Source organism: Pseudorasbora parva, chromosome 25, assembly GCF_024679245.1.
Source record: "Pseudorasbora parva isolate DD20220531a chromosome 25, ASM2467924v1, whole genome shotgun sequence".
Lineage (NCBI taxonomy): Eukaryota > Metazoa > Chordata > Actinopteri > Cypriniformes > Gobionidae > Pseudorasbora > Pseudorasbora parva.
The window spans coordinates 8,034,326-8,061,343 of record NC_090196.1 but is presented as its reverse complement, the minus strand read 5'-3'; the positions used below and the strand labels follow the sequence as shown (position 1 = coordinate 8,061,343).

At 41.7% G+C, this 27,018-nt stretch overlaps 1 protein-coding gene and 1 long non-coding RNA gene across 3 annotated transcripts in view; one reads left to right on the top strand and one right to left on the bottom strand.

The window, feature by feature from the left end:
• Window positions 1-2,139, bottom strand: part of b4galnt4a (beta-1,4-N-acetyl-galactosaminyl transferase 4a) — a 317,216-nt gene extending 315,077 nt beyond the window's left edge. For both annotated transcript variants that reach the window (XM_067436802.1, XM_067436803.1), the window contains exon 1: window positions 254-2,139. In XM_067436802.1, the coding sequence (XP_067292903.1) occupies window positions 254-395 (142 nt within the window). In that variant the 5' untranslated portion in view covers window positions 396-2,139. The remainder of the gene's footprint in view (window positions 1-253) is intronic.
• Window positions 2,140-2,787: 648 nt separating this feature from the next.
• On the top strand, window positions 2,788-6,963 carry LOC137064916 (uncharacterized). Its single transcript, XR_010901576.1, has 5 exons — window positions 2,788-3,656; window positions 3,759-3,812; window positions 4,084-4,193; window positions 6,152-6,222; window positions 6,303-6,963. It is a non-coding gene; the product is annotated as an uncharacterized lncRNA (long non-coding RNA).
• Window positions 6,964-27,018: the final 20,055 nt, after the last annotated feature.

Sequence of the window (27,018 nt, the reverse complement as noted above, 5' to 3'; positions counted from 1 at the left end):
TTTTAATGCATACTGTCAGTTTTCATCTGCCAACTATTAAATGTGCTGGACATTGATGTTGAAACTCAGTATCAGTGATGGTGCCCTAGTTTTTAATTAAATTTAATAATACAATTGGTTATTAAGCAGTTCCTTTATTCATCAGAACCGCAGCTTCATTTCTCTTTGAACAAGAACATTCGAAAAGACCCTCAGACAGCAAAATCACATCTGCGGTAACCTCACTTCACATCTTAAACATTTCAGATCTTACCTTTCCCGTAGTTGAAGTGGAGTTTGATGGATTTGCCCTGGTTGATGTGTAGGTACGTGAACCACACGGCAAAAGTCAGGAGCACCAGCAGTAGCAGAAGTTTGAACTGCTTTCGTATTTTCTTCACAGGGAATCGCAGCATTTTCGCAGCTGCAGCATCATCAGCAGCAGCAGCAGCAAAAAGAGTGTCAGCTGCTCCTCAGTCTGGCGCTTCAGAAACAGACTCCTGGTGTCACAATGTCATATTTGCAGAAGCATCAGATTCGGTATCAGATAATCCACAGTTTGCAGCATCTAATTTTCTGACATCACAATGTCATATTTGCATCAGCACCAGAATCAAATTTCGAGCTGCGTAATGTCACAATGTCATGTTTCTCCAAAAAAAAGCAGCAGAATCAGTCTTGGCTGCTAGTTTGTTTGAAGCATAGGACTCCTGGTGTCATAATGAATTCACATCTCTGATCAACTGCTGTCATATTTACAATCTTCTGGTACGTTTCAAAAAGATGTCACAATGTCATATTACAGCGGCAGAAAAATGTCAGGTGCTTCTTAGTTGTGTGATGTAATTTATTGAAACTATCTATAGTCTTATAGAAGCATCACACAGATGGTTTGTCATGTTTTGTTTATGACTTCAGCTGCTTTTAAGTCCCATTCACCAGAAACTAGTTCGACAAATAGGTAAAGCTGGAGAATAGTCCAGGAAATGATTTTATTGTAGAGAAAAGAGCAGCGGGCAGTTAATCTTGTGAAAGCCGCTCTGACAGCAGTCCAGCCACTCCAGAGAGGATCATCCTCTGGATTTAAAGCTTTCGCTCAAATGACCAGTCTAACTTTTTAACTACGCTTTCGCATTTAATTAACAAGCCACAATCTAACTGCAGAACCCTCTGTTGCGAAGCTGCCCCTTCCTAGGATGCATTTTAGATTTGTAGGGAAATCTCAAACAGCCATAACAAAAACCTGTAACTTAGCCATATCAATTAGCCTACCAAACGCAATGAAGCCACCTCATGTCATAACATGTATGTCTACTGTGACTAGTATGCATTGTTTCATCTTTGTTTCCATTCATTTAACTCGTGGCAATAATTGTAATTAGCTTCAAAGCTGTCAAAATAAGTGACTTTAGCAGTACTTCCTAATTTAAGGCATGCAACTGCAGTGGGTTGAATTGTTTTACAGTACCTTTAGTAATGTAATCATGTAAAATAATAACAACGTGTAAGACACTTGATGTAAGCTACAGTAGCTCATTAAATATGTATTTCGAGTAGATGCATGGATTTAGTATTTGATTTGAACATCAAGCACTGCGATAAGAAAAAGAAAGGAAGGAGGAAAAAAAAACAATGAATTGAAATAAATGCTGCTTTATAATCAGATGTTATTTCCCGGATCTTAAAATACTAATATGTGAAGGATCACATTGCTCTGGCGGTTTATAGGTGATGCGTTCGTGCACCTGCTATCCATCCAAGTCCACGCGCAACTTATTGGCTCTTTCAAGAAACAGAAATCGAACGCGTGCACCTTAATGTCCCGTCCCTTGTTCACAGAAAACACGTATGCATGAAAACAATAACAATGGTCTATTGGCGTCCGTAAGCTCCGATACCGCTAGCTGCATCTGACATTTTGATTCCACTAGTGCGCTCCGAGAAACAAACGCTTTGTTTCAGCGATGTGATGAGATGCGTCAGGCTCTGCACGCGGATCCGATCCGCGCGGATGCTGTCACGGCCTTTTGTCAGATAAACTATTTAGCAACGAGTCTCATAAATCCCACAAGCTCCGCTTCAAGTCCTACGATGTGACCGACTCTCGATCCCCGCGTTCATCTGAGCATCCATGACTCTGCCGGGGAGCGACTTTACGGATCCTACTATTGTGCTGGCTGAGCTCATGAATTATTCAACAGCCCATGTTGACGTTACGTCGTTGTTATTTAATATTCATAAACCAAGGATTACCAGTCTGGCTTATTGGTCGAACGTTTCCTTTGCGTAGTTAATATTCATGAGCCAAGCCGTTATCATAGTGGGATTCGGATACTCGCTGCTGGGCAACCGAACTTGGGTGGAGCTGTTATGGGCAGTACCGGTGTCCAACCATCGGCGGAGTTCCAGCGCAATACATTATTATTGGAAGAGCTTGGGTGACGAAATGCATATGTTAATCGTTTGATGTGATGATCTCACCTTGTTTATTTGATGTTTCCATCATTTGACAGACAATATTACCACTAAAGCATTGTTTAGGAAAAATGTTATTCAGAAATGTGCTTTTTAAATAAGATAAATGGAAAACATGAAAAAGATAATAGTGTAGGGGAGAGCGGGCACTGAGAGGACATTATCAGTTTTTGTAAATCCACAAACAAACAAAAAAATCCAGAGTATGTTTCCCCACATTAATTGCACAGATGTCTAGAACAAGTAAGCATATGTGGTTTTGCTTTATTAATATACAGTGTATACTTTTTTCTTTATTCACTCTGTAAGAATGGAAGTGAAATGCAACAACCCAGCAAACACAGTACGTTGTGACAACGTCGTCAGTTAGTCGTCATTTGGTCAGCGTGACATTACTTTATGACAACGTTGTGAGGACGTTGTGGTAAAGTTCCATTTTTAAAAAATTTGGCTAACGTTCCAGAAACGTTGTGGGAACGTCCTCAAAAGACGTCGCTAGTTTATCCCACAGAGAACGTTGTAAGGACGTCATGGTAAAGTTCTATTGTTTTAGAATCTTGACTAAAGTTGCAGAAACGTTGTGGGCACGTCCTCAGAAGACGTCGCTAGTTTATCCCACAGAGAACGTTGTAAGGACGTCGTGGTAAAGTTCCATTTTTTTAAAATCTTGACTAAAGTTGCAGAAACGTTATGGGCACGTCCTCAAAAGACGTCGCGTGTTTATCCCACGGAGAATGTTGTAGCGACGTGGCCCACTGGTCTTCATAACTTTCCAAATTGCATTATTAATTTACAAGTATTATCAAATGTATGCCATTTTGATTTATATGGGACATTTACTTAATTCATCAAATATTTTTTAAATGAATCCACCATGTTTGCAAATCGTATTGGCAAAAACAATAAAAAATCTAACAAAAAAAAAATGCCACAATTGTCCCACTATCACGTGCAGTGTCAGGAGTGGCATTTTGCATCTGAGCGGGTCATAGAACTTCAAAATGAGTTCTAAATTCATTATTTATTATTCTTGATTTTTATTCATGTAATTCTTGCTGCGTGACTTTGACGTGGTGTGTTGATGTGGTGTTTTGATGTGTCAAACACTGGAGCGGCGCGGAGTTGCCATGGAAACGGTGCAGCAACAAAACTGACAAGCCGCAAAACTCCCTCTGTCGTTGTTGTTTTCACTATACTTTCAGGTGAGTTGTCACAAATATTACACACAACTGTTACTGACATTTTCCTGACATTTCTTATGTGTCATTGACACGCTTCTGTTCTGTAGAATATTTACTTTATAGAAATGTAGAGTCTTTGGAAAAAAGTCCGTAAGCACATCAACCGTTTTCCGAACAGTAAGTTAAGTTAACGAGGCTAACGTTAACTCTATAAAGTTAATCTCTTGTTTAGGCTTTGAATCACATGTGTAAATGAGAGGTTTTGATAGTTTTATAAAGTTTTTCTTCTGGGAATTGAATGGGTCATTGAAGGTGGCTAATTAATTGAACTAACGTTAACGTTATGTGTTTGTTGTTAATCGACGAAGTCACTTACATTAACTTAACATTAACACAGAGCGCGAAAAAAAACGTGTTAACATATAATAAAATGTTCTGTGATTTTCAGAAGGGACAAAATAACCCCTGTACAACAGAGGTGAAGCTCCCAGCAAGTGTCCAACATTTCTGAAGGAAGCTGCTGAAAGAGAAGTAGAAAACACAGGTGAACTGAAAAAGGTGATTGATTAACCTTGTCCATTTTTAACAATATTTTAACCTATTCTTTCTCTTTTCTGCATTTAACCTTTGCTGTAGCTTCTTTCCTTTTAATAAACCTGGCGTTGTATAATTTATATATTTGGCTCTGATAAATTGTTGATGCTTTCATGCTGATGCCCTGCAGCCTGCACTGTAAAGTTAGCAGAGTTGGAGCAGATCTCCTGTCGGACAACATCTCTTAAATGGTGAGGATTTACTCACCTGCAAGCCATCCTATGTGTAAGTTATATGACATTATTCTTTCAGACGAACACAATCAGAGTTATATAAAGAAATGTCCTGGCTCTTCTAAGCTTTATAATGGCAGTGAATATTGCTTGGTGATAAGCGGTAGGCTAGGCAAGTCGACTTGCGCTAAAAAGGGTGACAAGCCCCCCTCCCGATGCTATGTTTTGTTTTGCTCTAATTTCTGTACTTCTGCGTTCGTCAATACGCATGCGTCAAGGGTTATTCTTTTTAACGCAAGTCGACTCGCACATTGCTGACCACTGGAAGCTAGTTATTTTAGTCTATAAAGTTTTAAAAATGGATATTTTTCTCACACAAACATGCCACTTTGTGTGGCGCAATTATATGATGGATAGATGCACTTTTATGGACTTTAAAAATGAAGCATTCACTGCCATTATAGGATTAGCCAGGACATTTTTAAATATAACTCTGATTGTGTTCGCCTGAAGAACCTAGGGATGGCTTGGGGGTGAGTAAATCATGGGATATTTTTCATTTTGGGATGAACTAACCCTGGCATTATGAACCATGTGACTAGTAAGTAAAACCTCAAACATACAATAATGTTCAAAAGTTTGGTTTTGGTACAGTTCTTTGAAAAAGGTCTCTAATGCTCACCAAGATTGCATTTGCTTGATTAAAAAAAAATCTGTAAAATCTAATATTTTGAAATAATATTAAAATTCTAAATAATTGGGTTCTATTTGAATATATTATAAAATGTAGTTTATTCTTGTGATCAAAGCTTAATTTTCAGCATAATTACTCCAGTCTTCAGTGTCACATGATCCTTCAAAAATAATTCTAATATGAGGATTTTATTCATCAAGGAATCCATAAAAATGCACCATGGTTTACACAAAAATATGAAACAGCACAACTGTTGTCAACACTGCTAATAATCATAAATGTTTTTGTGTGCAGCAAATCATCATATGAGAATGATTTCTGAAGGATCATGTAACACTGAAGACTGGTGTATTGATGTTGAAAATTCAGCTTTAATCACAGGAATATTACAATAATAATAATAATAATAATAATAATAATAATAATAATAATAATTTTACAATGTAAAATAGCTGTTTTCAATTTAAAGGGTTAGTTCTACCAAACCTTTAAATCCTGTCATCAATTCCTCTCCCTCATGTTGTTACAAACCTGTAAGACCTTCATTCATCTTCAGACAGCAATTTAATGAACACTTTCAAGGCAGAAAGGAAGTAAAGACATCAATAATTACAATGTAAAGGAGACTGGCACAGGCTAGATCAAAATTGTGGAATTAAGTTATTTTTGCACACAAAAAGTATTCTTGTTGCTTCGTAACATTAAGGTTGAACCACTGGAGTCACATGGACTATTTTAACAATGTTTTCACTACCTTTCTGGGCCTTGTGTTGCAGCCTATGGAGGGGTCAGAAAGCTTTTGGATTTCATCAAAAATATTTTCATTTGTGTCTGAAGATGAACAAAGGTCTTACAGGTTTGGAACAACATAAGGTGAGGAATTAATGACAGAATTTACATTTTTGGGTGAATTATCACTTTAAATATATATTACAGTTTGTACTGTATTTTTGATCAAATAAATGCAGCCTTGGTGACTGTTGAGTAAAAATGACTCTTTCAAAAGCATAAAAAACATAGATTAGAAACATTAATAAGGTTCTCCTCTGTTTCAGCTGCCAGAAAATGATGAAGATGTGACAGTGTAGCTCGGGATAAGGAAGAGGATGAAGAGGAGGAAGAACATGTAAGTAAAAAAAAAAAAAAAATTATTATACCTTTTTAACAAAAAGCAATACACCTACAATAGTATGGCTTTTTTTTCAGCTTCCAGTTTACAAAGATCCAAAGTGAATATATAGAGCCCATCCTCTTATCCTATCCTCAGAAGCCCCTGCCCTCCACTGGTGGGGTAAGAAAGACCCTCTTCCTCTTCTCTCACAGCTCTCCATCTCCCTCTGCCTCATCAACACTGTCTGAAGCTTTTTCCACAGCTGGGACACAGTCAGGAATGAGAGGTCTCAGATTCTTCCTGAGAAAGTCATCATGCTCATTTTCTTGAACAAAAAAAAAACCTGTTGATGTATATTTTGGCCCAATAATACAGAAAAGATGCTAGGACTCTGTGTAGTGTTTTTTTACATATCTCTTTATGAACGTAGGACTATAGCTGAAGGACTATATATCTTTTGTAATTGTCACATTGTTCAGGTTTAGCTACAGGTAGTGAAGCAATAAAGCACATCACCACCAGACATTTGTAGCAGGTGCCTCACAGGACATGCAGGACATTTCTGCAAATAAAAGTAATAATAAAGAAACTGATAACTCTTTTTTTCCATGTCTTTTTTGTGCTAAATTATTGAGAGTAGTACCAATATGAGTATTGATAAGTATAAGTGAGAAAATACTTAACTACTCCCTAATAAGACAATAAAATATTTTAATAATTGGTTACATTTCTTATGTTGTTTGTTTGATTAATGAATGGACGTGTTACATTTCTGTACTCATAATTTGTTGACACTTTACACTGTTCAAATGTTGACTTAATATTTGTACAAAGTAACACTGAATAAATGCTGATTATTAAATTAATGCAGTGTGGTTTTGAGCCATTTTCTATTACAATTTAATAGGGGTTTGTATCGTTTTTTATTATCTACGAGTACATAATCCCTAAATATATTAACTAAAATCAAAACAAATGTATTAATAAGGTTTTACAGCAGAGAATTCAATGTTTGAGTGTATCAGTTCTATGTGGATTTCAAGGTTATGGACCAAGCACATCTTAATTTCCCGGACTAAAGGTGAGATTATTCAAATAAAGGTGGACGTGGTATTTTGGTCGTTAGGACGTACCTGCCACGTTCCAGCGACATATCATAATCACGTCGCCACGACGAATACAGGAATCACAAAGTTACGTCGCTGGAACGTTACCTGGTATGTCGCTGCGACTAATATGGTCCATTGAGGTTACATCCTCACAACATGCCAGTTTGGTCGTTGAGACGTGATCATCACGTTATAGCAACGTACCAATATAGCGTCGTCACGACGATTATGGGAATCACAAAGTTACGTCACTGGAACGTTATTAGGTACGTCGCTACGACGAATATGGTCCTTTAAGGTTACGTTCTCACAACGTGCCAGTTTGGTCGTTGGGACGTGCTCGTCACGTTCCAGCAACGTCCCACTATAACGTCGCCACGACGATTATGGGAATCACAAAGTTACGTCATTGGAACGTTATTTGGTACGTCGCTACGACGAATATGGTCCGGTCCGGTTACGTCTTCACAACGTAACTGTGTTAGCTGGGAAGACACTGCAAGTTTAGACTATTTAGCACATTTCATACACAATGGTAATTGAAAATGATTTGCATATAATATTTATTAAAATAGTGATATAATAATCACAACATGCCTCATAGGTGGTACATTGTATCATGACCATATGACAGCTTAAAATGTTACCTGAGATAACAATGGAGGGTGGATTTATTTACACACAAAGGGTGAAAAGATGACAAGATGACAAACAGGTGTTGAAGTGCACTGGTGCAGTCGGTGCTCTCTTCCTTGTTCCTTGAACAGGGTGTCCATGCTCGTGCTTGATGGCGGCTATCCGGTCACACATTACTGTCTTCCTTGATCCAGCCTTGAAGGGCCGCTTCCGATGCTGACGACCACTGTACCTTCTCTGACTGCCCCTTCCTGGTCAGATCTGTCAACCCCAAAAAGGCTCTATGAATGGGTCTTTGTTGTCAGTCTCGGCGCAGAGCGTACGGCTTCCAACTTTTTCTCCTGTGGGCAAATCAGTCCCCGGCCCACTTGGAATCCCAGGTACTTTGCCACTGAAAGCGCAAGGTGGCACTTGCGGGGGTTGGTGGTGAGTCCAGCCCTCCGGAACTCGGACAGCACCTTCCGCAACCTATCCAGATGATCCTCCCACGAAACAGAGTGGACCACCACGTCGTCCAGGTAGGCCGCAGCATATGCTTGGTGGGGCCGTAAGAGGATGTCCATCATACGCTGGAACGTGGCGGGTGCTCCATGGAGGCCAAAGGGAAGGGTCCGGTATTGCCAGTGGCCGCTAGGGGTGGAGAAAGCAGTTTTAGGTTTGGCACTTTCTGAGAAGGGTTCATGCCAATAACCTTTTGTAAGGTCCAGCGTTGAGATGTACTGGGCCCTTCCCAACCGATCCAGAAGCTCGTCCACCTGCGGCAAGGGGTATCCGTCAAACTGGGAGACTTCATTCAGGCGGCGACAGTCATTGCAGAAACGGAGGGTGCCATCCGGTTTCGGGACCAGGACAATCGGACTGGACCACAGACTGCGCGAGGGCTCGATCACCCCTAACTTCAGCATCTGATGGATTTCCTCATCGACAGCTCGCCGACGAGCCTCAGGGACCCGATAGGGCCATTACCTGACGATGACTCCGGGAGGCGTCGGGATATCATGTTGGATGATGTTGGTCTGCCCGGGAAGAGGAGAGAACACATCAGAGAACTGACCGACCAGGTGCTGTAGTTATCCCTTCTGGGCAGCCGAGAGGTGGGGATTGGTGTCGACCACTATGGGTTCTGTGGAGGCGAGGGCGACGAGCTGGTCCCTAGTCCCAACCCACTTCTTCAGCAAGTTGACGTGGTACAGCTGCTCTGTTCTTCGCCGGCCTGGTTGGCGGATTCGATAAGTCACCGGCCCAATCTTCTCCAGCACTGTGTACGGCCCTTGCCAGGTAGCAAGGAATTTGCATGCTGCTGTGAGCTGCTACTAGAACCATGACTCGATTTCCAGGATGGAATTCCCATGGCTGGGTAACCCGGTTATAGTGGCGCTGTTGAGCCTGCTGTGCTTTGCTCAGGTGTTCCCGGACTAATGGCATGTCCCGGTCAATCCGTTCCCTTACGTGTTCAATGACCGAACGATGAACTGCCGGTTGCTGCTCCCAGGCTTCCTTCGCCACATCCAGGAGGCCCCGAGGTTGTCGACCAAAGAGGAGCTTGAACGGTGTGAAGCCCGTGGAGGCTTGAAGAACCTCGCGGAGGCCGAAGAGGACGTAGGGGATCATGAGGTCCCAGTCACGCTTGTCTTCAGCCAAGACCTGTCTCAGCATCTGCTTCAGAGTCTGGTTAAAACGTTCGACCAGACCATCTGCTTGTGGGTGGTAGACCGTGGTTCTTAACTGTTTCACCTTCAGCAGCTGGCAGAGGTCAGTCATTAGCCAGGACATAAAGGGGGTTCCCTGATCGGTCAGGATCTCCGCTGGAATGCCAACTCGGCTAAACAGCAGGAAGAGCTCCTGAGGGACGTTTTTGCTGTGGCCTTCCGCAGGGCGATTGCCTCTGGGTACCGGGTGGCATAGTGGACGATCACCAGGATGTGTTCATGTCTCCGGGCAGACTTAGGCAACAGCCCCACAAGGTCCATCCCAATGCGCTCGAAGGGCACCTCGATAATGGGTAGCGGTATCAGCGGGCTGGGGGAGGCGTCCTGGGCGACGTTACCTGACAGGTGGAGCAGGCCTGGCAGAACCGTTTTACCTCGGCGTCAATTCCCGGGTCCCCGGGCTGAACTTCTTTTCCGTCCAGGATCCGAACCTGGGCCCAACAATGCTTCAGCCGGTCATCCTCCCGTTGTGCCTGGCCAAATGAGCCCCCTCCCATCACCTGCTGAAACACATTAAGGAAGAGATTAGGATTTTGAGAGGGGGACTCACCATCTCTCCCGCTATCCGAGGCCATAAGGACGGGCCGTTGATGATGCTGCTTTGTGGGCGCCCGTTTTCAGCAGCCCCTCCTCGGGTTGGCCGGCTGGGTGAGAGTAGCTAGGAGGCGGTCAAACACGTGCCAGTCTCGGCCGATCAACACCGGAACCGGTGGTCACTCGGCGGGCTGGGACGTGCTGAGTGTCTCCATGGACACAGGTGATCGGCAGGAACGACTTGTATTCAGTGCAAGGGACCACGACGTAAGACTGGACCAGGCTGACGATGCTGCCGAAATCCAAAATGGCCCGGAACTGTTTTCCATTGACCTTTACTTCTGCTTCAGGGGCCCCAGCAGGAAGGTCATGGTGCACGATGCAGCCTGCCAGCCAGGTTCGAGTAGGAGGAGTTGGCGGCTCCGTCGGCATGTGCTCATCCTGTGGGGAGGGGACCTCAGGCCTGCTTTGGTGTCGCGGGATACCCTCCGGCGCGCGTCGCACCTGGCGCACCCTCCGGTGAAATGGTGGCGCTCTCCCCACCATCCCGTTGTTGGGCCGCATCCGCTAACTCGATGGCCCCCACGAGCTCAAGCATCGTGGTCGGATTCCTCATGCCGACCACCTGTCGATGGGAGCGGGGAAGAGCCCAGAGGAGACGGTCGATGACCACGCGCTCTGCTACCTGGGCGGCCGAGGGGGATCCATCCAGCAACCAGTGATGCGCAAGCCGCGTGAGCTCGGCAGCTTAAGCCCGAGCGGGCAGTCGAGGTTTGTACAACCACTAATGAAACTGCTGAGCCACGCAGATTGAGGAAAAGCCCAGACGGACTAGAATTTCCCGCTTCACTTCAACGTACTGGGCAGCGGTAGTGGAGGGGAGAGCGAAGTATGTTTGCTGGGCTTCACCGGTCAGTAGGGGTGCCAGCGCCCGTGCCCAGTCACCGTCCGGCCAGCCCTCCATGGTTGCTGTGGTCTCGAACACCTAAAGGAATGCTTCCACATCGTCATGAGGGGTTATTTTCGGAAACAGCAGCTTGGTTACTTGGGCCTGGGAATCTGGTCACATAACGCATGGGGCAGTGGCGGCCTGGAGACCTGCAAGCTCCTGCTCTGTACGTCCTTGCCGGGTAGCCAGGTTTTCCACTATCTGTTGTTGGCGGATGCTGACCTCTGTGAGATGCTTTAGGAGTTCTTTCTTAGTTGGGGAAAGGGAGGAGTGCACACCTGTGCCAGAAGAAAAAAATCAGAATCCAGAGAAAGTGATGAGAAAAGTCAAAGAAGGGGGCGTTGCCTGTCGGTGATTCTTCCTGACTTGCCCGCATTCTCCACCACTTGTCACAGGGTGAAGAATCACACGACAAGGACTGTTGTGTTAAATAACTGGAGGGTGGATTTATTTACACACAAAGGGTGAAAAGATGACAAACAGGTGTAGACGTGTGCTGGGGCAGTCGGGGCTCTCTTCCTTGTTCCTTGTGCAGGATGTCCGTGCTCGTGCTCGATGGCGGCTATCCGGTCACACACTGCTCTCTACAGGAGTAGAGAGAGAGAGAGAGAGAGAGAGAGAGAGAGAGAGAGAGAGAGAGAGAGAGAGAGAGAGAGAGAGAGAGAGAGAGAGAGAGAGAGAGAGAGAGAGAGAGAGAGAGAGAGAGAGAGAGAGAGAGAGAGAGATTAGCTGCAGTCTTTCTGGAGGTTGAACTCCTCTTGTGGCGAGATCTGCTGGGCTTATAATGCTGCCGGCTGACAAGCTGCAGCTGGGGCCGATCAGCCGGTAACAAGGAAGTGCAGGTGTTCTGCCTCCGTTTCCAGGGCGACGCTGATGAGAGACCGGGTCGCTCGTCACAATATATATATATATCCAAGAAAAACTAAAATATTTAGTCAGTAAAATACAATTATTAACTTTTTAAAATGAAATGATGTTGTGATGTTTACATTTTGAGTTTGACAACAGACACCTCAAAACACAGTTATAATAATATGTTTTATTTACATAGTGCCTTTCCCAAGCTCAAGATAACTGTACAAAAAATAACATATACACAGAAAGCATCAATATAGAACATAGATAGCCTATACAAATATACAGTGGAGGAAAATCATTTTTATAAAAAAATAATACAAACCCGATTCCAAAAAAGTTGGGGCAATGTACAAATTGTGAATAAAAAAGGAATGCAATAATTTACAAATCTCATAAACTTATATTTTATTCACAATAGAATATAGATAACATATCAAATATTGAAAGTGAGACATTTTCAAATGTCATGCTAAATATTGACTCATTTTGGATTTCATGAGAGCTACACATTCCAAAAAAGTTGGGACAGGTAGCAATAAGATGCCGGAAAAGTTAAATGTACATAAATGACACGTAGTGGACCAATTTGCAATTTATTGGGTCAATTTGTAATATGATTGGGTATAAAAAGAGCCTCTCAGAGTGGCAGTGTCTCTCAGAAGTCAAGATGGGCAGAGGATCCCCAATTCCCCCAATGCTGTGGCGAAAAATAGTTAAGCAATGTCAGAAAGGATTTTCGCCGAGAAAAAGTGCAAAGAGTTTGAAGTTATCATCATCTGGATGCCCGTGATCTTCGGGCCCTTAGACGGTACTGCATCACATACAGGAATGCTACTGTAATGGAAAACGTGACATGGGCTCAGGAATGCTTCCAGAAAGCGGTGAACACAATCCACCGTACCATTCGCCGTTGCCGGCTAAAACTCAATAGGTCAAAAAAGAAGCCATATCTAAACATGAACCAGAAGGTCAGGCATTTTCTCAGGCAATGACTCAGGCAAAGTGAAAAACTGTTCGGTGGTCAGACAAATCAAAATTTGAAGTTCTTTTTGGAAAACTGGGACGCCATGTCATTCGGACTAAAGATGACAAGGACAACTTAAGTTGTCATCAGCGCATGATGGCATGGGGTTGCATGAGTGTGTGCTGCATGGGCAGCTTACACATCTGGAAAGACAACATCAATGCTGAAAGGTATATCCAAGTTCTAGAACAACATATGCTGCTATCAAGCCTGACAAGCCAGACCCACATCAAGATGTTTGGTCTGGAAACTCACCATTGGCAGGGCTCAATCAGAGGGGCGGGATAAACGGTTGTCTTTCAAAGTCCCTTTGCACACAATTGGATAGCGCTACAACCAACCAGAGCAACGTGAAGCAGAGCTAGTTGACAGCTTAACTCCAAGTCTTCCAGAGTCGCGGTCAAAGCTGATTTGAAAGATATCCGTTCTCCATCTTCTGTGTTTACTCTAGTAGCACGCAAGCGCAACTCTGCCGACATTATGTTAAGCCCCGCCCATCTACTCTATACACAATGTGATTGGCCTGACCAGAGTTTGTTTTTTACAGCCAAGAAGTGTATTGAGAGTTGCTAGATGACACTCGCGGCAGATTAGATTTGCTGCCGCTAGGGTGCGTTTAGATTTCTAGGCTATATGCTATCCAGACGTCGTTTCTTAGGGAAGGCCTTGCATTTTCCGACATGACAATGCCAGACCACATACTGCATAAATTACAACATCACGGCTGCGTAGAAGAAGGATCCGGGTACTGAAATGGTCAGCCTGCAGTCCATGGGTCTTATTTATAAAGCTTTGCGTAGATTTCATCCTAAAAGTTTACGTATGTACAAAAGCTAAATTTTGCGTATGCACAAAAAAATTCTGATTTATAAAACCATCCACCAGAACCTGCGCCTAAATCTCTTAATAAATCACAGCCAGCAGCAGATTGTGTGCACCTTCATCTCCACCCTGTCTCCTCCCCGAAATCACCATATATGGAGCTTACAATGCCTATTTTTACTATGCATGACCTACTATGCATGAACACATCAGACAGGGCAACATGTAACATTATGCCCCCTCCAAATAGGCTTGTCCTCGCGCCATAATGGAACATCTGAGGAGGGAGGGTTGGGAAACACAAGGGAGGAACCCGAAAGTCCAAAACAAAGAAAACCAGTCCGACAGAAAGGGGAAGTCCATGGGGGGCGTGGAAGATGGGAGGAGCCAATTGGGAGCCTGGAGCAGGAGCCAGATGGCACAGAGACCAGCAAGGACAAGGCCCCAGGGTGGAGTCGATGGTGGGAGGAGCCATGGAGGAGAATGACGCCCTGGGGATGGCCAACGGAAAAGGAGCCGAGACGAGGCGACACAGTGACGAGCACTAGAGATGGAACCGGGGAACCAGAGGACAGTGGCTGATCTGGAGGGACAGAGAACAAAGCGGAGCTGAAGGGAGGGCGGAGCCAGACAAAGCCACAGGCGAAGGCAGGTTGACGACTGACCAAGGCGGAGCCGGAGAGACGAGGGAGCCCGGAGAAGCCGTATGGCCAATGGTTTCCGGTGAAGCCGAGAGGGAGAAGCCAAAGGGGCGCTGAAGAATCGACGGGCCGAGGTGGAGCAGGGGGCAACGAGGCTGGAGACGGGGAAACCTCAGTGTTGGACAGAGCTGGTGGCCAGAAGACGCCATTATTAAGAGGCGGAAGGGCAGCAGCGAAGGAAGCACTGAGGAGTGGACCAACTGAGGAGGTGGGAGAGGGAGGCTGGGTGGCAATTCTTGAACCTCAGGAGACTCTGGGGATGCTGGAGACTTGGAGAACAGGGGGCACAGGGAAAACCTCTCCAAAAAAGTCAATTAAATCCACTTCACAAACCTTCCTCTGTTCTGCCCTGTGACTGCTAGCGACTTCTTGCAGCTCATCCACCGTGGATGTGTCGTGGGCGGGGCTTTACTCCCATATGGAAACGCAGTTGGTGAGTGCTTTCATTGGTTTCATTGTTCGAGTCATGTTTTATTTGAGTAAATGGCTTGGGATTGTGTTCACTGGCCTGTTTCTCTTACTTTTTTGTTAGGATTGGTGTGATCACATGACTTGTCATGATTGTTTCTATGCTCTCATGTCTATCTTAACCCCGCCCTTCTTGTAGCCTGATTATTGACTTATTTATCCTACCTGTCCTACCCACGCGGCAACCTCCCGTGATCTCTCTTGAAGCCAATATGGAAGTAATTTAAACTGCAATTCCTCAACTGGCCACTAGGGACAGGCTCCAGATGGGAGCAGAATCTCATTGAGCTCCATGTTAAAAATTCCCAACTTTACAGCAGGAAAAAAACATGTTTACAGCCCGGTACAAATTGTGGTTTTGGCCTATATGGCTAATTTTGACCTTCCTGACAACTGTGAGGGTGGTGAATTTTTTTATAACTCATTCATTTATGTTATATAAAGCCTTAAAGTTCTGCATAATTAAGGGTGTGGTTACTTTGGGTGACAGGTGGATAGCCATTTATCCGCCGTCTATAGCCATTGCGTCACCTAAGATCCGCCCACATCCCGCCTTTTTGCCCATTTTCTGTTATCCGGGAGTGATACTCGATGACTCGCTCACAAGATGGCAACGCCCAGGTTGCCCCTACTTTAAGGGGAACCTTTAAGGCCCCTACTTTACTTCCGAACGGGAATCCTATGGGTGACGTCCCGGACACTATATGTCCATATTTTTTTACAGTCTATGGTCCTTCCTCATTACCCTCCTCATTTCCATGCCTATTTATTCCCATGTGCTGTATCCAAAAGAGCATACTCTTGAGTAGGTACTTATTTTCGTTAAGTGATTACTTCATGGCCGCTAAAAAAAGTTCTACATAGTATGAATGTGTGTAGAATGAATGTACACTGCAAAAAAATGCTTTTCTTACTTAGTATTTTGTCTTGTTTCTAGCCAAAATTTCTAAAAAAAAATCTTGCATCAAGAAACATTTACTAGATAAATACAAATTATTGTCTTGTTTTGAGAAAAAAATAACTCAAAATTAAGAGTTTTCGCTTACAATAAGCAAAATAATCTGCCAATGGGGTAAGCAAAATAAGACTGTTTTCTGTTTGAATTAAGATCATTTTTCTTACCCCATTATCAGATTATTTTGCTTATTTTAAGCAAACACTCTCTTAATTTTGAGTTATTTCTTCCCAAAACAAGACAATTACTTTTGCTTGTCTAGTAAAAACTACTTGTTTTAAGAATTGTTCGATGTTTGGACTAGAAACAAGACAAAATACTAAGTAAGAAAAGCATTTTTTTGCAGTGTAATCTGGATGTACTATTCACCATGCTGTCCTTATCATGTGACCCACCAGTGTCAGTTATGTCACTTCCCTGCCATTCACAAATCCTCTCCCGTGGCCTCGTGGGATAGTAAAGTGTCCATCGTATGCACACTTCAGTATATCACCGGAAGAACTAGGTCATCCGAGTACTTTATGCCTTCCCTTTTATGAGTGCTGTGAATTCGGACATACTTCTTTTGTCAGATAGGGAAGTGCACTGTAAAAAAATTGCAAATTTTGAACTTTTGCAGTACAATTGACTTGGATGTTTAAGTTATTTCAACTTAGATTATGTTAAACTGACTTTAAAAAATGAGTTACATCTTGTATAACTAATAAAAACAAGTTTAACATTGCTTAACTTATTTTGATGAGTTAAAACAATGTAAAAACATATGTTGTCATAACTTATTGAACATATAATTTTTTACAGTGTGTGCAATGTCCTGTGTTGGTTCATTTTGTGAATGCATGTGTTCTTGTCAGTTGGCCCGTTGAGTCCATCTCCCTGTTCTGTTAGATTTATTTCTGTCCTAGATTTGTCCTTTTGCTTTTTTTAGCCCTGTTGGATGAAGTCTGGGCTTTTGGTTTTTAAGCTCTGTTTTGTGTGTTTTTGTTAACATTTTTGTTAATAAAGGTCTATTATAAACACCCAACTTTACTTTGGTAGGGTTCTGTCCAATATCTGACATTTAATATAACTATATGTATTAATGAATTGATCAATTATTGTTTGCTTGTTACAACATTGTATGAACCCACAAGCAAAGTTCAAAAATCTCTAGATATATATATACGTAACAAATTCAGTGTCATTCAACACGATATATTAGAATATACAGGTCACTCATGGAAAAGTCTGGAAAAGCTTCCCTTGAGATGGACAGCTGGGTTTGTCACATTATGATTTTACGAGGTAATTTAAAAGTCCAGCATTTCTTAACTCCTAATTCACATTTGAAGTATTCTGCATGTTTCCTGGCTTTGATCATTTACAGCATAAGCACAAGACTCATCAAATCTGTGAATAATTATGCCCCGTTTCTAATATGCATGAAGCTATAAGCCAGTGTAGAGCTTAAATATTAGTGGTTTTTCCAGCAGTGATCTATTCCTTATGCAAGGAGCTGTCAGAGGTGGAACAACCACAGTAATTTCTACCATAATGTCTTATTCATCCTCTTTCCCTGAGAGACCATGTGCATGTGCGGTGAGTTTGAGGATATAGTCTGGGCCAGGTAGGGTGACAGCCAAGTTTGAAACATGTAGCTATCATCATAGATGTGATTATTGCGAGACGAGAGCTCACAGTTGAAAGATAGAAAGACTAAGTAGGACTCTTCAAATGGAATGAGATTTTCTTCCTGAGATATAAACGCTCTTATATACAGTAGAATGCCCTTTTCCCTTTTTCTGTTTGTCTTCCTCGCCGCTTACCGAGGTGACATTACTATAAGATGGCCAGCTTCAACTGAAATGTCAAGTGGATGAAACGGAAGCCCTTTTCTTTAATGCTGCAGGTATAGGTATAAATTACTGGCCCTTTTTTAAGGAGTGAATCATTTCCACTGCATCTTTAAAATTTGAAATGTGACTCTACTGACTTCCATTTCCAAGACACAAACAATCCAGAAAGGATTGGGGAGAGTGCAGATGAAATCTCATTGAAATGTTAATGCACTTAATGGCAGCGTGTTCCTCATATTCAGCAGCCTAATATATTATTTGTCCCATGCGTCAGGCTGGTAAAACATATTCTGCTGTGATTTATGCATTTACAAAATCTTACTATTCAATATTATTATTCACATCAACACATTCATTTAAATGTTTGAATTTAGGTTCAGGGACAAAATAAAGTGTAAAGAAAAGTATTTTTTTAAATCTAGTTAAAAATGTGTCAAGTAAAATTCAGCCGGGGGTAGGGATGGAGGGGGGGGGGTCCCCTTATCCTTTAAGGACATATTAAAATATTTGTGCACAATAAACACCGCTTGCGTAATGGGTCACCGCTTGATGTCCAATGTAAATCTGAGTTCTGAGCAAATCCATTTTACAGCTGCTGTAAAACATATTTTTGTAATAAATGTTTTCCATTTTGCAAGTTCTCCCACTTGGAAATCATGGAGGGGTCTGAAATTTTCATCGTAGGTGCATAATCTAAAAAAAAAAAATCCAGAAATCACAATATATGATTTTTTAACTATTTATTTGTATGATACAGCTGCAAAATAAGTATTTGAACACCTGTCTATCAGCTAGAATTCTGACACTCAAAGACCTGTTAGTCTGCCTTTAAAATGTCCACTTCATTTATTATCCTAAATTAGATGCACCGGTTTGAGGTCTTTAGCTGCATAAAGACACATGTCCACCCCATACAATCAGTAAGAATCCAACTACAGGTCCTTCTAAAAAAATTAGCATATTGTGATAAAGTTCATTATTTTCCATAATGTAATAATAAAATTTAAACTTTCATAAATTTTAGATTCATTGCACACCAACTGAATTATTTCAGGTCTTTTATTGTTTTAATACTGATGATTTTGGCATACAGCTCATGAAAACCCAAAATTCCTGTCTCAAAAAAATTAGCATATCATGAAAAGGTTCTCTAAACGAGCTGTTAACCTAATCATCTGACTCAACTAATTAATTCTGAACACCTGCAAAAGATTCCTGAGGCTTTTAAAAACTCCCAGCCTGGTTCATTACTCAAAAAACGCAATCATGGGTAAGACTGCCGACCCACCTGCTGTCCAGAAGGCCATCATTGACACCCTCAAGCGAGAGGGCAAGACACAGAAAGACAATTCTGAAAGAATAGGCTGTTCCCAGAGTGCTGTATCAAGGCACCTCAGTTGGAAGTCTGTGGAAAGGAAAAAGTGTGGAAAAAAACGCTGCAAAACGAGAAGAGGTGACCGGACCCTGAGGAAGATTGTGGAGAAGGACCGATTCCAGACCTTGGGGGACCTGCGGAAGCAGTGGACTGAGTCTGGAGTAGAAACATCCAGAGCCACCGTGCACAGGCGTGTGCAGGAAATGGGCTACAGGTGCCGCATTCCCCAGGTCAAGACACTTTTGGGCTACAGAGAAGCAGCACTGGACTGTTGCTCAGTGGTCCAAACTACTTTTTCAGATGAAAGCACATTTTGCATGTCATTCAGAAATCAAGGTGCCAGAGTCTGGAGGAAGACTGGGGAGAAGGAAATGCCAAAATGCTTGAAGTCCAGTGTCAAGTACCCAGTCAGTGATGGTCTGGGGTGACATGTCAGCTGCTGGTGTTGGTCCACTGTGTTTTATCAAGGGCAGGGTCAATGCAGCTAGCTATCAGAAGATTTTGGAGCACTTCAAGCTTCCATCTGCCGAAAAGCTTTATGGAGATGAAGATTTGGTTTTTCAGCACGACCTGGCACCTGCTCTCAGTGCCAAAACCACTGGTAAATGGTTTACTGACCATCTGTGGGATATTGTGAAGAGAAAGTTGAGAGACGCAAGACCCAACACTCTGGATGAGCTTAAGGCCGCTATCGAAGCATCCTGGGCCTCCATAACACCTCAGCAGTGCCACAGGCTGATCGCCTCCATGCCACGCCGCATTGAAGCAGTCATTTCTGCAAAAGGATTCCCGACCAAGTATTGAGTGCATAACTGAACATAATTATTTGAAGGTTGACCTTTTTTGTATTAAAAACACTTTTCTTTTATTGGTCGGATGAAATATGCTATTTTTTGAGATAGGAAGTTTGGGTTTTCATGAGCTGTATGCCAAAATCATCAGTATTAAAACAATAAAAGACCTGAAATATTTCAGTTGGTGTGCAATGAATCTAAAAATATATGAAAGTTTAATTTTTATCATGACCTTATGGAAAATAATGAACTTTATCACAATATGCTAATTTTTTGAGAAGGACCTGTACTAACATGGCCAAGACTAAAGAGCTGTCCAAAGACAGTAGAGACAAAATTGTACACCTCCACGAGGCTGGAAAGGGCTATGGGGAATTGCTGAGCAGCTTGGTGAAAAAAGGTCCACTTTTAGAGCAATAATGGAAGCATGGCATGGAAGGTTCCCCTGCTTAAACTAGCACATGTCCAGGCCCGTCTTAAGTTTGCCAGTGACCATTTGGTTGATCCAGAGGAGTCATGGGAGAAAGTCAATGTGGTCAGATGAGACCAAAATAGAACTTTTTGGTCATATTCCACTAAATGTGTTTGGAGGAAGAAGAAGAATGATGAGTACCATCCTAAGAACACCATCCCTACTGTGAAGCATGAGGGTGGTATCATCATGCTTTGTTGGTGTTTTTCGGCCCATGGGACAGGGCGACTGCACTGTATTAAGGAGAGGATGACTGGGTCCATGTATTGTGAGATTTTGGGGAACAACCTTCTTCCACTGGTTAGAGCATTGAAGATGGGTCGAGGCTGGGTCTTCGAACATGACAATGACCTAAAGCACATAGCCAGGATAACCAAGATGTGGCTCTGTAAGAAGCTTATTAAGGTTCTGGTGTGGCCTAGCCAGTCTCCAGACCTAAACCCAACAGAGAATCTTTGGAGGGAACTCAAACTCCATGTTTCTCAGTGACAGGCCAGAAACCTGACTGATCTAGAGAAGATCTGTGTGGAGGAGTGGGCCAAAATCCCTCCTGCAGTGTGTGCAAACCTGGTGAAAAACTACAGGAAACGTTTGACCTCTGTAATTGCAAACAAAGGCTACTGTACCAAATATTAACTTATTTGTAGCTGTATCATACAAATAAATATTTTTTTAAAAAATCATACATTGTGATTTATTTTTTTATTTTTTTATTTTATTTTTTTGATTATGTCTCTCGCAGTGGACATACGATGACAATTTCAGACCCCTCCACGATTTCTAAGTGGAAGATCTTGCAAAATAGCAGGGTGTTCAAATACTTATTTCCCTCACTATTATATACAATTTCTTTATTTCTTTTACTGCCCTCTACTTTTACTGTTTAATGCATTAAGGATAGCTAGAGGCAAGTGTGTGTGTGTGTGTTTGTGTGTGTGTGTGTGTGTGTGTGTGTGTGTGTTTGTGTGTGTGTGTGTGTGTGTGTGTGTGTGTGTGTGTGTGTGTGCGCGCGTGTGTGTGTGTGTGTGTGTGTGTGTGTGTGTGTGTGTGTGTGTGTGTGTGTGTGTGTGTGTGTGTGTGTGTGTGTGTGTGTGTGTGTGTGTGTGTGTGTGTGTGTGGTTAAAGTATTATGGGGACAAAATGTCAATGTGAAAATGTTTTGGTCGCCATGAGGAAAACAGCTTATAAATCATACATGATGTTTTTTGAAAATGTTAAATTGCAGAAAGTTTACTGTGATCGATTTAGTGTTAGGGGATAGAATATACAGTTTGTAAAGGATAAAAACATAATTATGTCTATGGAATGTGAAATATTAATTTTTTAAAAAGAAAACAGACATACTTTAGTTGAATGTTCATAGTTAATAGGATGAAGTTCATATGTAGACCTGAGGAAACCTGATTTTACCATCCACTAAAATTACTTGACAGAGCTCATAAAAAAATAATTGCAATTAAAGCTGCGAGCAGCGATGACGGGCCCAAGCCGGGGGCACCGCCACCCCGGTGGCATCAGCTTAACTGTGCACAGCAGGCCAATAGGCATTTAATATGGGAAAAAATAAATAAAGGGACTATGTCAAAGTCATTTGAATTCACCTCATTAACTGCAGCAACTGGTGCTGCTATGACCAGGAACCACAACACTCACATCTCTGAGATCAATTACATTTTATTCGTTAATTTTATGTCAGATGATGTCTAATGTCAATTTCAAAATGAGTGCAGAATACTGTCCAAATGCTGAAGTTGTATTATCCTTACACTTCTCTTAAAAATAAATTAAGCCAAATCACAGAGGCCGCAACAATGATTTTAATATCAGTGTCAGGTAAGAGTAATATGCGTGCATATAATTTATGGAAGTTTATTATAAACAGCCACTTTTATAAGATCATGTGAAATTATTATTTTTTATCCATTTAAATTCTATCAATAAATAATTAGTTTAAAGAGGTGTCAAACGTGATCTTTGCAAACACAGCACATGACCTTCTTTAAAGCCCATGTTATAGAAAACAATTAAAAGTATTAGGATATCACTTTCAATTATGTGCAAATGTATTTTTTGCAGCTCAAATTTTGTAAGTTCAGAAGACCAGTATTTAATTAAAGATATAATATATGTTTTAGTTTTTTACTTATTTTTCACAATAAAGTGATAGATATTTGTGATAGCCTATATGAAATTGTTAAATTATTAAAAAACAAGAGACAAGGTGACACACACAGAGTGAGAGAGACCCCCTCCAGACACACACACACACACACACACACACACACACACACACACACACACACACACACACACACACACACACACACACAGATCCTGGGGGGGGGGGGTAACTAATTATATAAAACAATATTCTCAATGCCCTACAAATAAACTGGTTTTATACATTTATTTTTTTATTCAAACCCAGAATATGTTTAATCCTTTAATGCAGGCAAAAGCACAACATTGAGAGGTAATTTAGACAGAAGAGTGGCTCACACACACACACACACACTGTAGAAATCAGTGACACGTGTCCCCATGAGTCTGTGTGCATTCAGGTTGAAGTCCCCACCAGGCTAGAAAAAATAACACACACACACACACGCACACACACACACACACACACACACACACACACACACACACACACACACACACACACACACACACACGCACAGTAGTAATGCTGAAGTATGCTGCAGGCAACCCTTATAAGCTCAGCCCATCCACCCCCCCTCCCCCCTCCCCCTCCCAACACACACACACACACACACACACACACACACACACACACACACACACACACACACACTCACACTCACACTCACACTCACACTCACACTCATGTCTGGTTCACTATCTTTTTGGGGACTCGGCATAGACATAATGGTTTTTATGCGGTACAAACCATATATTCTGTCCTCCTACACTGCCCCTACCCATAAACCTACCCATCACACAACTTTCTGCATTTTCAAAGTAACTCATTCTGTCTGATTTATAAGCTTTTCTACCCATTGGGAAGTCCCCATGAGTCTGTGTGCATTCAGGTTTAAGTCCCCACCAGGCTAGAAAATCATTCACACACACACACACACACAGAGGCAAGGTTTTTTGCTTGAAAACTTATACAATATTGCCCTCTACTGGTCATTTAAGGGAGAGCATAAGTGTTGAAAAAAAAAAAAAAACACCCAGTGTGATATAGAGAATAACCAGCAGGTGGGAGTATAGCCTTATTTATGAACCAGGCACGTGTGTGCTTCTTTTGTCTTTTTTAGGCTTATGCTAAGGGAAAACCGTTTGAGAGATCCAATAACCGTTCGCATTTTAGCATCTTCTGTATATTTACTTCATGTTGTCCGAGTTTGGAGGAGATTGAATGAATCGCTTTTGATGAGAAGGTAAAAACTCAGAGCTCGCTTTTCACTTTTTCTCATTTTCAAACCAGATTATCTGACTTCCTGTTGGTCAGAGCTAATGACTGTAAATTAGAAAGTTGTCCAGCTCGAAAATTACAATATATATACCGAGTTTGGTGACTGTAGATAAAACTAACCCCCCGCTTTGGACAAAAGATGGCGCTACTGAGCCCCTCTACCACGCCCGTTTCTGAATCTTTGCTTGCATCTTCTGGACAGCATGTCTGATGTGTGTGTTGAGTTTCATGCAATTTCAAGCATGATAAGTGTCTCAAAAACACATAAAAAGATTATTAGACTTTGACACGTTGCCATGACAACAGTATTTCAAGAACCAGGAATCCATTCAAAAGTCTATATCTGCCATGTTTTGACATTATACTGATGAAGTTTGAAGTAAATCGGGTGAAAATAAGATGGGGATTTAAAGCAATTTTGAAAGTGACACACTTCCTGCTGCCAGTTGGTGGCGCTATAACTTTGACTCACAAAAGTCATATCCATGTGATCGGCCTCTTACAACAAACACACAGCTGAAGTTTCATCAAAATCTATTAATGTATGCAGAAGTTATAATACACTTCCTGTTTCCTTTTTCTCGCCATAAATTCGTCTCTTCGCCACGGCCAAACCGTTTGAGATATCAAAAAGTTGCTCGCAATTTGGCATCCTCAGTGTCTTGACTTCATGCTGACTGAGTTTGGTGCTGATCGGGTGAATCGTCTAGGAGGAGTATCGCAAATTCCACAGCATGCGTTTTCCGAACAACCCATAATAGCTCACTTCCTGTTTGGCTGACGCATAACTTAGAGCACGAAAGTTGTTTGGCCCGATGAGCTCTATATGTGTACCGAGTTTCATACATGTACGTGCAAGTGTGTTTGATTTATAGACCACGTTTTCAGAGCCCACTTTAGGGGGCGCTGTTGAGCCCCCCTGCCACGCCCGGGTCCCAGCCTCAGCCCGGCCCTGATGGCCGCGCATTCTGATGCGTGTGCAAAGTTTCAAGAGTTTTCAAGCATGGGAAGGGCCCCAAAAATGCCCAAATAGTCGCGTAAAAAAATAATAAATAATAATAACAAAAAAAAAAAAAAAAAAAAAAAAAAATCCTTAGAAGAACAATAGGGCTCTGCGCCCTTTCAGGGCTTGGGCCCTAAAAATGTAAAAGTAAACATTTTCAGTTAATCACCTCAAAAATGAGTCCAATACACTAAATTTACTCCTAACTTTAACACAAAATAGAGCAGCATTAAGACATAAAAACATTGCTCCACTTGCATGCACAATTTTGTGATCAATCACTGCTTCTCTGAGGAATTCAAGAATCTCAGGTAGATCTCACAACATGTGCCTTTCCAAAAAAAAAAAAAAAACCTCCACTCCTGGTTTTCTGTTAGAGATAATGGTATTCTCACAGTCAAAACCTTTAGAGAACATGATTGTTCTACTCTACTGGGTGGTTGCCCTGCACACTTAATAAATAAACTCTGCCTGGTCCAAAACGCAGCAACTTAATAGTTCTTAATAGAACAAGGAAGTATGACCATATTAGCCCGATTCTGCTCCCTATTAAACATTGCATACATTTTAGAATCTTGTTAATTACTTACAAAGCATTAAATGGTTTACTGTCCCACTACTTGAACAAGCTCTTAACGCATAATAGTCCTTTACGATCTTAAAAATCTGGCCATTTGATGCTATAGAATATTAAAATCAACTGCAGGCAGTCGATCCTTTTCCTGTTTAGCACATAAACTCTGGAACAGTCTTTCTAGCATTGTTGTGTCTAATTCTAGACTAAAAACGCATCTCTTAATTACTATTTTAAAAAAAAAATCTGTTTGCAGTCTCAAGTACCATACACTGTTAGCATGCAAATTAATGGCCAGAATGCATTAAAAGTTTCCTATTTTAGTTTAAAGGTCTCATTGCCAAGTCCGCTTTTTTACCCCCGCAGGTTGTTTTCTATGTTCGCGGGTTGAAGCGACTATTATGTGATATATAGATCCATGAGTGCGAATTTTAGCAGGCAACCTTGCCAAAATAACACACATTTTACCCCCCAAACGCCATTTTTCCCCCGGAGAAACCCCCGAGAAGCTATTGTTTAGGGCTAGTTGTTGGCGGGTTTTGTTGTAAAAACTTGGCAACCCTGTCTGCACACGCAGTGGAATACACAATCTTTGCCAGTGTTGTAAAAAAATTACATAATTTAATGATACACAGAGTACTTACCCAACATGATCATCATTTCTGAGAGAAATTGTGAAGGTGACTGCATATAGAAACAAGCTCTTCGTAAAAGGATTCGAAAAAATATAATCCAAGCCCCTTCGATGGCGTGCTTGATTATGTTACTGTTGATCATTTGTCCGTCATTGTCTAAAGCCCGCCCTGATGATTTCATTGGTCCGAACAGTTTCTGTTCGGGGATAATCACTCCTCTATGGAGCAAGGCCAGACCGAACTGCCCGACCTAAAAAATTTCTGGGCGGGGCTAAGTTCGGCTGGCATCCAGACTAACCATGTTTAACACTGTCAAAGGTAAAAAGTCATTGAAAAATATTAGATACGACCTATAAATGCCACTTATGCCTTACACATTACATTGCTGAAAATCATTCAATATCCTTATTATGTTGTAGAATAAAAATATCAAAATATCCATAAAAACTAAAAAAAAAATTAATAAAGTGTTATTTTAATTAAAAAATATTTCGTTAATTTTAAACACTTCAAATAAAATAAAATTCATGCAGTTTTGCTGATAATGTCCCTGAATGAACTCGTTCTCTCCTTATTCTGCCTTTGGCGTAATCCTCCAACAGTGCCAGCAGTGACATCATGACGCATTACATACCCAGGTCAACGGAGGAATTATTGTTCTAACAAATATCAGAGAATTAATTTGCAGGCGAAAAGTTAAGAAATTTTTTTTATAGTGAACACATGCTTCTTCATGAGGGTTTTGTAATGCAATAGTAGGCTAGGACCGATGATAAGTAGCGATTGTGCTTCATGACTGTATTTGCAGACTTTGAGATTTTATGATATGTGTACATTAAGGTAAATATTTCGGTAGATTAAGGTACATTATTTTACACTGTGTTCTGCAGTTCTCTAATAAAAGGGAGAACTCATG